Consider the following 14,531-nt stretch of genomic DNA (forward strand, 5'->3'; position numbering starts at 1 on the left):
TGAGCCATGTTAAAGTCATGTATCACTTCTTTATTGTTTGTTTTATGACGAAAGGAAATGAAGAGTATGAGAAATGGTCCCCTTAGAATAAATATAACATTATATTAACTTCCATTAAAAGTCTTCTCCTGTAAATCATTCTGGCTTTGTTTGGACAGCAACAACAATAGGCAATGTATATTAAATTTCTTTTCTAGTGCATTTCCAAGGTGACGTTGCTAGAGTTTCTGCAGCTCTACTTGTTATCTAACACTGATCAGCTTGAATGAATCTCACTGTGTAGTACTGTGAGCATTCACCTCATCTCTGCAAATAACAGCACCTCAAATTTCGGAGAATAGCTGGAATTCCCACAGGTAGTATAACCACTAAATATTGTTTTCCACAAACTACACAGCCTAATAAAGAAAAGAAAGGTATATAAGGGGCTTTCTGCCATAGGAAAATGACTGGAGTGATTTTAAATATTGTAAAAATATATATAACTAGCAGGAATGTAGTTATTGACAAGCCTGCCGGTGCTTTATTTTGATAATCTGCAATCTTTCGGCAAAAAAGCTAAACTAAACAAAAAAAACAAACAAAAGAACAATACACAAATTCTAGACATGCCTCATTCTAACTGCCAAATACCAGGACTAAAGCTGGAGAGAGAACATAACAGAAAAAGATGAGAAACAAAACTAGCTTTTCTAACTAAAATAAATACATTATAATCCATTGTAATTACTTTAACAACCAAATATTCAGATGAAGTCTGAGTTTGCGTGTTGCATTTCAGCATTAGCTGAATGAAGCAGCAGGTGGAGGTAATTCAGCAGGGAAGCAACAAGAGCCGCTAATGCTAACCGCTGGGTAACAGGAAGTGCTGGCTGGCAGGGGGCTGTGGTCGCTGATAAAGCGAGTGTCATGACAAAAAGTAATGACAGCTGTCAATCACACAGGTTACAGTGTAATGGCAGGTGGATAAAACTTTCAACATTTTTTGAAAAGCAGATTAATTGTTGTACTTCAGGTAAACTCATGCAATTCTATACTGTAAGCATGCAATGAGAAATACCGCAATAAATGCAAAAGTAGGCCCAACACAATCATGAGTTACTGTGTGTTTGTATGTGGCTTTACTTTCTCAGATGATAAATATCAGCTTAAGTGAAAGTTGGTATGCAGTTATCTGATGTCGTTGTTTTTTTTAAATACACATTTTTAGGCTACATCCAAAATAGAACGTACCAAGAAGTGTGATGTCGTTATCTGTTATTAAATAGGGCGCAGACAGTTTTCAGTATGTGAAACTACAGTCATTTCTTTATCATTACAACTTTCAGGATTGTAATTAAGTAAGTAAATATATAAAGAAAAAAAATAAAGTAAATAAATAATCATGAAAGGTTTTGAAAACTGGATGGTTTGCATCAATTTTTAAAGTTTACTTTACTACCATTGCAAGCTAACCAATTTCTTGTTCTTGCACACACACTTATATGTATACACACTTATATTACTAATTATATATATAAAATCTTATTTTCTACTAACTCACCTCATACTCCTCCTTAAACCCATAGCTGTCAGAAGTCTTCATCAGGTTAATGTGTTGGAGCAGATCAGCCACTCTGATAGCTGGGTGAAGTTGACCGGTTTGGTATGGAGACTCTGTCCCCTCACAGTGATACCTTGGGACATCCAGCAGTCGGCTGTTCTCCGCTGCTGCTGCATGATTCTCATCTACAACACACACACACACACAACGTAGTTACGCTCCCACAATTAACAATTTATGTACTACAGAAATACATGTTTATTCAAAAACAACAAAACAACAAATATAATCTGACCATGGTTTACGGTTCAGTTTGGCTATACGTGACTAGACACACTGCATCTACAGCACACACTACAACCAAAGATAAATGTATGTAACCACAGACGTTGTCACTTCTGATCTACAGCACACTAGCAGCTAAAATGGGGATAGGTTTAAACATTTGGTGACTGATTAATGAGAGCTTTTTGCAAAGATAAAACAGGTAAAAATGAACAAAACAGTTCAAATAAGCTTACCTACACATAAGTAAAAATAAATACATATAATTCAAAGTTTCAGCAGCCAATTAGCCACAACCTGTACAGATGAGGTAACAAAAAAGGATGCACAATAACAGACCATACTGGTAAAAAAAACACAAATAACCAAATTCTTTTGCATTTTTGCAAGTCTACACAAATCACACAGGCCATACGTACACTCACACAACACACAACCTCTGCAGGTTTACTTTTTCTCTGCTACATTTGTTATGGTCATACTTACCAGTGATGGGCACTACCAAGGCAGCGTGGAACAAGAAAGTCATTTTAGAGCATATTCAGATTAAATAGAGAAATTGACACCTACACAACACACACAGGAGGAACACATACAGAATGGAGGCAATTACAATAAACTGGGTATAGTCTAAATGTGTTAGGTAAAGGTGTGTTACAGTCTCTCATAAGGGTTGAATATTAATAACACTCTAAATGTAGGTATTGTGATATAAACTGAGGTGTGTGTTACAGTCTCTCATTAGGGTTGAATATTAATAACACTCTAAATGTAGGTATTGTGATATAAACTGAGGTGTGTGTTACAGTCTCTCATTAGGACTGAATATTAATAACACTAAATGTAGGTATTGTGATATAAACTGAGGTGTGTGTTACAGTCTCTCATTAGGGTTAAATACCAGCGTGTTGTAAAACCTGGAGAGAGGACTTCCAATCACAAATTGCAAACACACATCGCTCCAACATGTATGAAAAATTCTAACACATACACAAACTAGGACCACATGTTCACAGAAAGTGTCCTTTTCAACTGAGGCACATAGAAGTCAATTCCTTGATTTCTGCATTTTGAAGCAAGAGAAGTGCCTACTGGCAACCTCTACAGGAACTGATCCACAACACTTGTTGAGAGTTGAAACTAAACTGGGTAAGGGGACGGTCAGACCCTGCAGTTTTTACAACGAGAGTTCAACATACTACTGAAGATTTTTTTTGAACATTCTTTAAAGAACGACGCAGAAGTAGATCATCATAGAGAAGAACCACTGAACCAGGCAAAAAGCCTTTTAGCATTCAAATGGTTCTTTGAATTGTCAAGGTTTCCAGATTGAACCATTGCAATAGCATTCAGGGTTTTTTTTTTTTTTGAGTATGAAAAATGTATCAAGCTCTCTCAAGTAGTTAGATGTTCAGGATCTTCACTGGACACTTCTAATATAAATGATCACAAATATAATTTTTACTTGACCAACACGTTACTACTCTGCCCATCACGCGTAATTCTCCAACACTGGGAGGATAAGTACTGACAACTCAGCCATAAGGTCACAAAGGTAGCTGCTCATAGCACTTTGATCCAACATGAAAGGATAATAAAGCCCTGATGATTAGCTAACAATAACTGATACAGTATCACCGAATGGTCTGTTACTACACTAGTAACAATTTAGTGAGAGCCAGCATTTATATGGCTACATGGCGCCTACATAAGCCTTTTATGATCTTTATAGAGGCTTTTTCCAACTAGCAATTACATTAAAGTTGACCATAGCAGACTCTACAACAACTGCTGCATGTTTATATAGGTTGATGCTACTATGGAAGGCTTATGCAAGCACCATGTAGAATAAGTATGTATGAGTGAGCAATATGCACATATGTATAAAATTCTCTCAAACAGTCTCTTTAAGACATCAAATGTAAATATGAACTGAATTAATTTAATATTTCATTAAATATTTATGTAAAAAAAGGGTTTATTTCACTCCAAAGTGCCAATCTGAAAAAAGACTCTTTCTGTGGACAGACTAACGGGTGACACACTGACATATGACAGGAACTGTCCAGGGGTGTTCAATTCTATTCACTACATTTACTCCAATCGTGCACCACAACGAGTAATAAATGTGTGAGCCTAATCTGGAGGGAAATTGCTCAGCTGTGTGTGCATGAACACCCCTGACATGGGAATGAGAGGAGCTGGGGTTGATGCAAGCCTCACCTAGCACCGCTGTGGGCACGAGCGGATCGTTGGGCACTGCAGCAAAACAGAGTTTAAACAGAGAGAGATTTCATTTAAACTGGTTACGACAACTGTAACACAGGCAAGGAAAGAAAGAGGGGATGTTCGTGAGGGTGTGTGTGTTTCATATGAGGGGAAATTTCAGAAAGCATCAAAAACAAGGACCTGAAAAAAAGAGAAAGAAAGGGGCAGTCTTTTGTGGTTGGGAGAAAACAGAATACATTGCTGATGTTCTGCAAAAATCTTGTATCTCACTTTTTGACATAATCTGAATCTGGCAGAAAGGGGGTTGGGTGGTTGCATTCCATTTTTTACTGTGCATATATATATATAGAACATAAATGTTTTTGCTTCTGATATTACCTAATACTGCCTACACTCCTAAACCCATATATCTAAGATCAAATGTGTGCCCTTGACTCATTCAGCACCTGATCTGATCAGTAGTTCATTACGCTAAACCAAGTAAACTGGAGGTGAATAAATCCAGGTGTCGGCACCCAGATGTAATCTTGCTCTTCAAACTTTCCAAGTTCATTTTTAATGTTACATTATATGTATTCTATTTGTTTAGATGTTTAGCTGCATCTGTTCTATTTATATATAAAGTCTTACACGTGAAAACACACAAAATGCCTAGCTTAAGCACCTAAATCTTTTGCACAGTACTGTATAGTTTTAACACCTATACCTAAAATGGCAAGTTTTACTGGCAGCTCCGCATGTCATCTGTGTGTGGGTGCACACAGCATTAACATTCTGCATCGCTGGATGAGTAATACAGTGATTACTAAGAAGTCAGCTTTCATCATTATAAGCGCATCTGCGATGAATAGGATAGGCCTACATGCTTGCATGTTTGCAAATTCTGGTAAATATTTGGCAAACTGGGTTATTGTTCCTATTGTTCTGCTTTAATGTTGCTCCAGAGCAAAAACAATAACCTTCAAATGTCCTTCAACTGAAAGATCGACCCAATAAGATTGGAAGAAACATCATTAATCAATCTTTAGACCCTTAATCCTACACTCAAATATAATTTCCCATGGTGATTCACCATTGACACTAGTCCAAGTCTAAAGTTAATCCAGTGGCCCTGCTCCTGGACCTGCTACCTTCTCAAAGACTTTCTACCCCCATCCACCCTACCTGATCCATCTAGTTACTGTATACAGAAGTCCTTGACTGGCTGATTGGGGTGTGTTAGATCTGAGTTGCCGTTAAAGTCTGCAGAAAGGGACGTAGGGTTGGAGAACAGTGGCTTAATCCATGCTCGGGAAACCAGCCCTCAGGGTTTAAGGGAGGGGTGTCCAATCTTATCCACAAAGGGTGGGTGTAGATCCTTTGTACATAATTTGTTTAAACCTGAAACTTGAAAGCCAGCAGCAACACTGGACATTCACTGATAAGACTGGACACCCCTGGTTTAAGGGGTTAGAAGGGGACAAACAACAAGTCAAAGTATTACCAACAACTTCCTAAAATGATGGGAATCATTTCACCGATTGAGATTTTTGGGTTGGAAACATTTTGGGGTGAAAAGAAATTCATGTGTGAATGAATCCTCTAAATGTAAACGTGCAATAAAAAAAAGCTGACTATATAAACTAATCTGTTTATATAAGCCTGTTGACAATCTGCACTTACAGCGATTGTTGAAGCTGTGTGAATCCATGAAGGTGACAGACATCGGGTCCTCTGCGTGCAGAGTGCTTTGCTCGGCGTAACTGCGATCCATAGCATTCACCATGTGAGTCATCTCCTGCCTGGTGTTTCCAATGGCGTCCTTACGTTTCTTAGCCAGTTTCCTGATGAACCAACCAAACAAGAAAACGTTACACCTCGTTTCCCCGACCCTCAAAAACAACACTCAGCAGGCCGCCCCCCTCAGGTGCACCAGAACATTACACCAAGACGCAGGAGTGAGAAAGTGAGAGAGAGAGAAGGATGAGCCAAAGGGAGAATGTTGTTCCGTGGCAAAGGAGAACGTTCAGGAAACCCTTGGAAACGTGTGCAGACATCTACAGAATCCCAGGTTATGTTACATGGAAAGATGAAGGCACTACACAACATCATGCTCAAGGATCCACCAGGCAGGGGGAGTGAAACTTGCTTTGAAAACCGCAAAAAACACACTCGTCTTACCGCCAGATCTCCAACCTGGATCCTCACACTAACAAAACTGACAAATGACTGATTACTGCATGTGGATATACATTATATTTAGATGTGGACCATTAGCATTGCTGTTAACTAGCATCACTTAATAACTCATTACTTAAATATACCACTGAACACCTCTTAATTATTGTCACATCATTTCAAAGCGTCAACATGACCTTTACGCCACGTGAATGCTTCATGGCAAACAGTTACATTAACAGATGGTAAGAATGCTTTCTCTTTCTCACTGATAAAGCTACTGTTTCAGGGGTAAGAGCTATTCCTACAACACTGACAATATGAACGTCCTTGTTCATTTGCTAAACCAGTTTTAGAAAGGTTTCCTTATACAGATGCACTAATCAAACTAAGGCTAAGAAAAAAACGCCACGACAGCAGAAACCTTTAACTTTTATACGCTCTGCCATGACTCCTTGGAAACACAAATTCACGGTATAAAATGTTTAAATGGCAGATGAGTGAAATCTGCATTTCCGCCCAAACATAAGAAGGCAATATGCAGTTCCTTTGCTTGTACAGCTTCCCCAAGTTTAAGGAGTTTGAGAGAAATGCAGATAGAAGTGCAAACAGAAACGCTTAACAGGTTGAGAAATGCAACGGGCTGTTGGTTAAACACAGTATGAGGCATTAGGTGGTGAAGTGACTAATGAGTGGAAACAAACGGGCGATGGTGACTGGACAGGAGGAGTAATACAGGGTTTATGAGGCTTAGTTGAACTCTTTACAGGGGTGTTTGACAGGCGGCTTCGAACTCTATAGGCTGAAAGGGCTGATTCGAATAGTCAAGCAGGTTTATAGGGCTGATTCTAACTTCTGAAGGGTGTTTATAATGCTGATTTTAACTTTCCAGGAGTGTTCATAGGATACTTTACATAGGTTACTTTCCGGGGTGATTAAAGGGCCGTTCTAAACCTTTTTTTAATTTATTTTTATGATTTTAACCCTTGGGGCTGACTACACGCTGAATTTATCTTTCAGGGGTTAATTATAGGGCTGGTTTTCAAGACTTAAGGAGGTTTACAGGGCTTAGTTGAAGTATTTAACAGGTCTTAAGGGGCCTACGTAGGGTTTATAGGGTTGATTTAAAAATTTCAGTCATGTTTATGAGACTGATTTGAACTGCTAAACAGCTTTACAGTGTGAAAGGTTAGGGGGATTTATAGGACTTAGTTCTCTCATAAAAACTCATTATTAAAATATACAGGACAAACAAACGGAAGCAAAGCGATTCTATAAAATAATAATACTTTTAAGCTTGTTTTTGTTTTTTAATCCTAGAGAACTTATAAGAATTAGCACCGCCACCCCATCACCAGTAAGAATGGATCAGTGTGTGAAGGCATTAGAGATGGATGGCAAGGATGCCTAACTCACACACGCATACACCCATACACACACATGCATGCATACACAAAAAAGGGGAAAAAAAGAAAACAAAAAATGAAATACAGACACAAGTGCAGCATTCTTTTTTCAAATAACACAGCGCTTTGGATCATGGCTGATAGCACAGAGCATGTTGGAGCTGGTAGAGAATGGCAGAGTGTGTGTTTGACCTAAGCGGTTCATGTGTTTTCACTTGAAAAAAGGATACTGCATCTTTAAAACACTAACAGAACTACCCAGAGACAAAGACCAACAAGCCTTCTACTGGTTTTGGTTGTCTTTATCCTTTTTCTTTTTTTTTTTACTTACAGGTAATATGAGTAAGAATAGTAGGTCCTCCTGGCAAGCAAACGAGAAACAGCACAAACAGAACGAAGAAATAGTGGTCAATGCAGAATCGGAATCCAACAGAAGTAGCAAAACTGCCAGTCAATAGATCTGAATCTTAATTTATTTATCTGTATGATTTTTTTTCTGGAATATTTTTTGTTATTATTCCATGAACACAAGCCTGTTTTTTATGTGACATTTGCATGCAATCTACAATTCTGAAAAGAAAAAAATAAACAAACAAAACATAAACAAACAAACAAAAACATCATAGCATGCAAAGCTGAACACTACAATCATTTCTAATAGTGTCTGGCTGCAGACTAACTAGTCCCATACACGTCAGAAATCAAAGAAAAGCTAGCGATAAGTAAAAATAAGCACCAGCAACTGGCAAAAAGCTAGCAGGTAGTATTAATGCAAGTGAAAATTTACTAAAACTGAAAATATAAACAAAAAAAATTGCTGCAAATCAAATCAGTAAGCAGCGGACATCCTGTAAGAGCAAAGAGTCATCGACCACCTTTTTAAAGATGCAGTATCTCCCAGAAGCACCAATTTCCGATTTATCAGAAATAAAATGGCCATTTGCACTCCTTATAGCCATATGAACACATATCTCATTTATTTTATGAGGACTGGTCATATTTAACAAAGTGACGGTGAATAAAGAGTAATAAAAAAGATCAAAGCATTTGCTACAAAGAGAAATAAAAATAAAACATCTGGAGGGAAAAAATGAAGGTGTTTCAAAGTTGCACGGAAATGATAGCTGTGGTTTATGGGCGGAGGATGATAGATGGTCAGTAATTTACGTATAAGAAGCTCCCTCGTAGTTTTATTCAAAGGGGGGGGGGGGTTCATTCCTAAGGGCATATGTGCAAACAATAAGTAAAATGAGCCTAATTTTCTTTCAGCTGCTACTGTACTGAAGACCTCCCCAGGATAATGAGTTTTGCCACTTCAGCATAAGGCACCTTAGTGCACTCAAGGTTTTCAGAAGGACAAACTAGCAGTCCTGCCATTAAATACGGTAAATTATATGCCTCAAACTTAGACAGTGGATTAATTGGAATGAATCAAATCAATCCTGCGACCAGTGATGCGTCCTGACACGGGCCATGAACTTTGAATCTGTCCAAGATCCACCCATATGTAGTCTAATGTCTTGGGACGTCACATGGCCCATTGTGACACTATACATGAATTAGCTAATCAGTGCTGTTCTCTGTGAACTGATCCTGAAATAGCGCTGTTCTCTGTGAGCTGATCCTGAATCCTTGTTGTTCTCTAGGAGCTAATCTTGAATCAGTACTGTTCATTCTGAACTGATCCTAAACCAGTGCAATTCTATCTAAGCTGATGCTGAATCAGTGCTATTCTCTCCAAACTGATCCTAAAGCTGTGTTATTCTCGCTGAACTGATCCTGCTTGTTCTCTTGGAGCTTATCCTAAATCAGTGAATCGATATTTAGAACTGCATCGCTGACACCACCCCTTGGTCTTTTCCGAGGGTCTCTCAGTTACAGTCTTTAGGGAAGCTTTCAATGAAGTGCCTGGCTGCGTCCTGTCAGAGTAAATTTAAGGGGGTGGGTTAGGTTTTTGCATGTACTCATGTACAACTGACTTGGCTATTTACTAATCGATGAAAAGTTCAAGGTGCTGTGAAGTTTGAGGTTCACTCTATAAAATAGCAGCACACTGGGTGCTGGAAAGGTTATGTGGGAGAAGTTGTAATTAAACCAATCTGATTAGAATAAAATAAAGAGTTTGGTGAAATTTATAATATTATAAATATTATAATATTAACATAAAAACCACCAACATATCAAATCAAATTTGGAATACAGTTAATCATTGCACCTCCAACAGATAAATAATTATGTTAATAACAACAACCCAACTCAAATGACCTTAGTTTAAAATATTATCCTTTTCCTTTTTGATCTTTTTTGCAGTGCTTGGGTTATATTTCTGGAAATTCAACAAGCGAGTATAAATTTTAATCCGCTCCAGCAGGGATAAGAGAATTCCGCCTCATTAGAGCCAAATGACCCAGGACGAGGAGCTAGCCGTATATTCCACCGTGGGCTTTCTGCCAACACTAAACACAGCAACCCAGGCCAATTCACACCACAAGCTTGGCCAAACACACTCATCAGAGCACGCTTAGGGAAAAAAACAAAAAAACAAACAAAAAAAACACTATGATATAATGTCCTTTCATGTAATGTTCTGAATGTTCATTTTGTTTAAAACCAATACTGAATACAGCGGCTCAGGCAGAAACATCTCTGCTAATGATTTGGCCACAGATAGCCAGGACCCGGGGCAATGGACACTGAACACTGGAGATGCTTTCACTGCTTTTACACACTGGCATCTCAAGAAATATCCAGCTAGATCACAATAACAGCGGGGTCCGGCACTGAACTTTAGCATGAGTGCCAACTAGTGCAAGAGCGTGCTTGTGTGTGTGTGGGGGTGTGCTTAAGAGAGGATGAAACTTTCTGTAATAAGATTCAAAAAGTAAACTTGATTTAACTCTAACAATAGATGAGGCAGAAGGAGGAGAAGAACAGTTCGATACAGACCGAAAGAAACAACGAAAGAAAGAACGCTCAGAAAATAGAACCGAATGTTTCTGTAGTGTTTGTGTATTTGTAGTTTTTGTGTTGACATCTGCAAAGATCGCTGATGTATTAAGATTTGGCTGTTCTGAATGTTTTGCTGTAGTTGATGCCATGGTTACATTTCCATGTAATTGTTTTGGCAATATTACAAGTAAAGCAGCCGTGGCAATAAAAAAAGCACTAAACTGAGCTGAAAATTAAAAAAGAGAAAAGCAGAAAGTACACATCTACTAATACAACTACAATTCTCCCCTAAATGCCATTCCCCTAGCACCCCAACAACCCTTTACTCTGTTACTCTAATACCTAAACACATCTTTCCTTTGTTACTTTAGTTCCCCAACACCTCTTTCCACCATTACCCTAGCACCCAAACACCTCTTTCCAGATTTACCCTAGCACCCAGCACCTCTTTACACTGTTACCCTAGCACCCAAACACCTCTTTCCATCTTTACCTTAGCACCCCAGCACCTCTTTACACTGTTACCCTAGCACCCAAACACCTCTTTCCACCTTTACCCTAGCACCCCAGCACCTCTTTACACTGTTACCTTAGCACCCAAACACCTCTTTACACCTTTACCCTAGCACCCCAGCACCTCTTTACACTGTTACCCTAGCACCCAAACACCTCTTTACACCTTTACCCTAGCACCCCAGCACCTCTTTACACTGTTACCCTAGCACCCCAGCACCTCTTTCCACTGTTTCCCTAGCACCCCAGCACCTCTTTACACTGTTACCATAGCACCCCAGCACCTCTTTCCACCATTACCCTAGCACCCAAACACCTTTTTACACTGTTACCCTAGCACCCCAGCACCTCTTTACACCGTTATCCTAGCACCCCAGCACCTCTTTCCGCCGTTACCCTAGCACCCCAGCACCTCTTTCCACCATTACCCTAGCACCCAAACACCTCTTTACACTGTTACCCTAGCACCCCAGCACCTCTTTCCACCGTTACCCTAGCACCCCAGCACCTCTTTCCACCGTTACCCTAGCACCCCAGCACCTCTTTCCACCGTTACCCTAGCACCCCAGCACCTCTTTCCACCGTTACCCTAGCACCCCAACACACTCTTTACACCGTTACCCTAGCACCCCAACACCTCTTTACTCTGTTACCATAGCCTTCAACACCTCTTTACTTTGTTAACCTAATAACCCAACACCTCTTTACTTCATTACCCTAATACCCTCTTTCCTTCATTATCCTAGTACCCCAACACCTCTTTACACTGTTACCCTAGTACCTCAACAAGCCCTTTTTACACCATTACCCTAGTACCCAAACACCTCTTTACTCCAGTACCCTAGTACCAAACACCTCTTTACTCCAGTACCCTAGTACCCAACACCTGTTTTCTTCATTACCCTTGCACCCCAATACCTCTTCACTCCATTACTTCAGTACCCCAACACTCCTTCACTCCATTACCCAAGAACCCCAACCCATCTTTACTCTGTTAACTTTGGTATACCAACACATCTTTACTCTGTTACCATAGTACCCCAATACCACTTTCCTTAGAACCAACACCTGTTCACTCCACAACCTTAGTACTATACCAGCCCTTTACTCAGATATCCTAGTGCCACTGCAACTGTTTCATTAATTACCCTAGTACTGCAACACCCCTTTAGTCCATAACCCTAGTACTCAAAAACATATTTACTCCATTGCTATAGTACTCAAAAACATATTTACTCCATTACACTATCCCAACACATCTTCAGTCCATTATCACAGTTCCTCAACACCCCTTTACTCCATTACCAGAGTCTCCCAAATATATATTTACTCCATTATCCTATTGGCCCAACATTCCACTACCTTACTATTACCACACCAGTGCCACAATTACACATTAGCCTACGATCACCCCACAGGTGTGACAGGTTACACTTTTAGACACACACTCAAACCAGGCCAGGCTGTTTCCCAGATTGAAGCTGAATCCAGTGTTTTTTTTTGTTTTTTTTTTTGCTAACACAATCAGGTTATATCTGTATTCAGAAACTGAGTGTTCCCCTGTCAAATCCCTTTTTTATTTATGACAGAAACATTATATCACAAAGTAACGATCGGACGGGTGATAGATGTAGTACAAGCTGCTTGTCGTTTTAACCTCTAATCCATAATTCATGAAGATGTGAAGTTACCTGAGCAGCAAGCAAAGAGGTGCATGTTTTAATAATGCAATCCTGCCACATGATGGCGCCAGTGCACATATTATACAGAACGAGAGTGTGAATGCGTGCGAGAGAGAGAGAGAGAGAGAGAGAGAGAGAGAGAGAGAGAGAGAGAGACGGAGTGTGTTGAGGGTGCAGGGAAACAGGAGGAGTAATTGATTTTTTCCCTTTAAAACAATCTCTTTCTTCAGTGGGGAATAATAGTACATGCAGCTTTTCTAAACGCTGTGGCTCGGCCTGCCGGCTTCATTATGGAAGTTAATCTGAACACAGAAAGAAAATCAATACAGACCTCTCTCTCTCTCTCTCTCTCAATCCTCCCTCGATCTCTCCCTTCGCTTCTCTCTGTGGGATTATCTGTCACCCCTCTTTCTCAGTCTCTTTGTCTATCCCTTTTTACCTCCCTCTCTCATTCTACGTTCTCCTCTCCTCTCTGACTTGGTCTATTCCCACCTCCTTGCTTGTATCTCTCCCTCTCTCTTACTATACCTCCCCAACTCCCCTCTTTCTCGGGCTTTCTGTATGTTCATCTCTTACTCTCCCTCTCTCTATTATATATAACATATATACAACTACCTGACCTCCCTCTCTCTCTCTCTCTCTCTCTCTCTCTCTCTCTCTCTCTCTCTCTCTCTCTCTCCATCAAGGGGTGGTCTCTCTCTTACTCTTTATGCTCTCTCTATACCTCACGCTCTCTTGCTTTCAACCATTTCTCCTTCTCCACCTTTTCTCATTCTCTCGGTCCTCTCTATCCTTCTATTACTCTCTGCAATAGATTGCTCTCAGTTTTATTCATTTAGTTTCAGCTTTGTGTGTAAACACCTGAATTACAGCTCCTCTCCAAATCCTCTCTCCAGTCAGCAGTTCAGTTCATGCGGCTTTGCTTGTGGGCAAATAGTTTATGCGGCAGAATTACGTCACACAGAAAAGTGAACTGTGGTTCTGAATGTAAGGTCCAAAAAGTCGCTCAGTGCTCTGTGCATTCCCATAGCTTCATTCAGTAGTAAACGGTGTGTAGTGAACAGTGAACACGTCTAAGCACAGCTCATCACTGCTGCTGCAGTCTGACTAAACCCATGCCTTGTTTCAACACACACAGACACAGACTGTCAAACTGTCTCACTGATCACAGCTTTATGTTCAGTTCTGCCCTCTAGTGGTCAGTATGTAGCAGTACACCAGTGGCCAGTGTTTAAGTGGTGAGATGAACATGGTTGATGTTGGAAATTTGTTTGTGGTTAACATTGTATGTGTGTGTGTGTGTGTATCACAGAGGAAAAATGACAGTATGTGTGTTAAGAATGTATGTACAGTGTATGTAGTGTGTGTGTGTGTGTGTGTGTGTAAATGTGTGTGTGTGTGTGTGTGTGTGTGTGTGTGTGTGTGTGTGTGAGATTAACCTTACCTTTTCTTGACTAGTAGAATGGCCACCAACAACAGGAGAATAAACACCAGCACTCCAGCGCTGATTCCAGCAATTTTCACCACGCGATCAGTCTGCTTTGCGGGGTCAGGAATTACCTCTGGCTCCTCTGTAGCTCCTAAAGGACAAATCACAAAACATAAAATATATGTTTTTTTACATTTTAGAAACAAGTGACATTTATCTATTTATTGAATTTAACATATTCCGCCAAAATATCAAAAAATAATAAAGAAACAACAAATTTTGCATCTTCGTCTTTCCCCCAATCTGTTAAATTAAACCAAAAAACAGTAACAAAGCAC

At 39.8% G+C, this 14,531-nt stretch overlaps 1 protein-coding gene across 16 annotated transcripts in view; it reads right to left on the reverse strand.

Annotated features, from left to right (window-relative positions):
• ptprk (protein tyrosine phosphatase receptor type K) overlaps positions 1-14,531 on the reverse strand; it is a 167,709-nt gene that overhangs the window by 17,439 nt on the left and 135,739 nt on the right. For 6 of the 16 annotated variants that reach the window (XM_072676992.1, XM_072677034.1, XM_072677026.1 and 3 more), the window contains 6 exons: positions 14,209-14,344; positions 7,952-7,981; positions 5,720-5,880; positions 4,052-4,087; positions 2,315-2,326; positions 1,544-1,728 (listed from right to left, as the gene is read on the reverse strand). In XM_072676992.1, the coding sequence (XP_072533093.1) occupies positions 1,544-1,728; positions 2,315-2,326; positions 4,052-4,087; positions 5,720-5,880; positions 7,952-7,981; positions 14,209-14,344 (560 nt within the window). Of the gene's footprint in view, positions 1-1,543; positions 1,729-2,064; positions 2,327-4,051; positions 4,088-5,719; positions 5,881-7,951; positions 7,982-14,208; positions 14,345-14,531 lie in introns of those variants that run through there. The other 10 variants (XM_072677067.1, XM_072677059.1, XM_072677009.1 and 7 more) reach the window with 6 other exon arrangements.

This window comes from Salminus brasiliensis, chromosome 1 (genome assembly GCF_030463535.1).
Source record: "Salminus brasiliensis chromosome 1, fSalBra1.hap2, whole genome shotgun sequence".
Classification (NCBI taxonomy): Eukaryota; Metazoa; Chordata; class Actinopteri; order Characiformes; family Bryconidae; genus Salminus; species Salminus brasiliensis.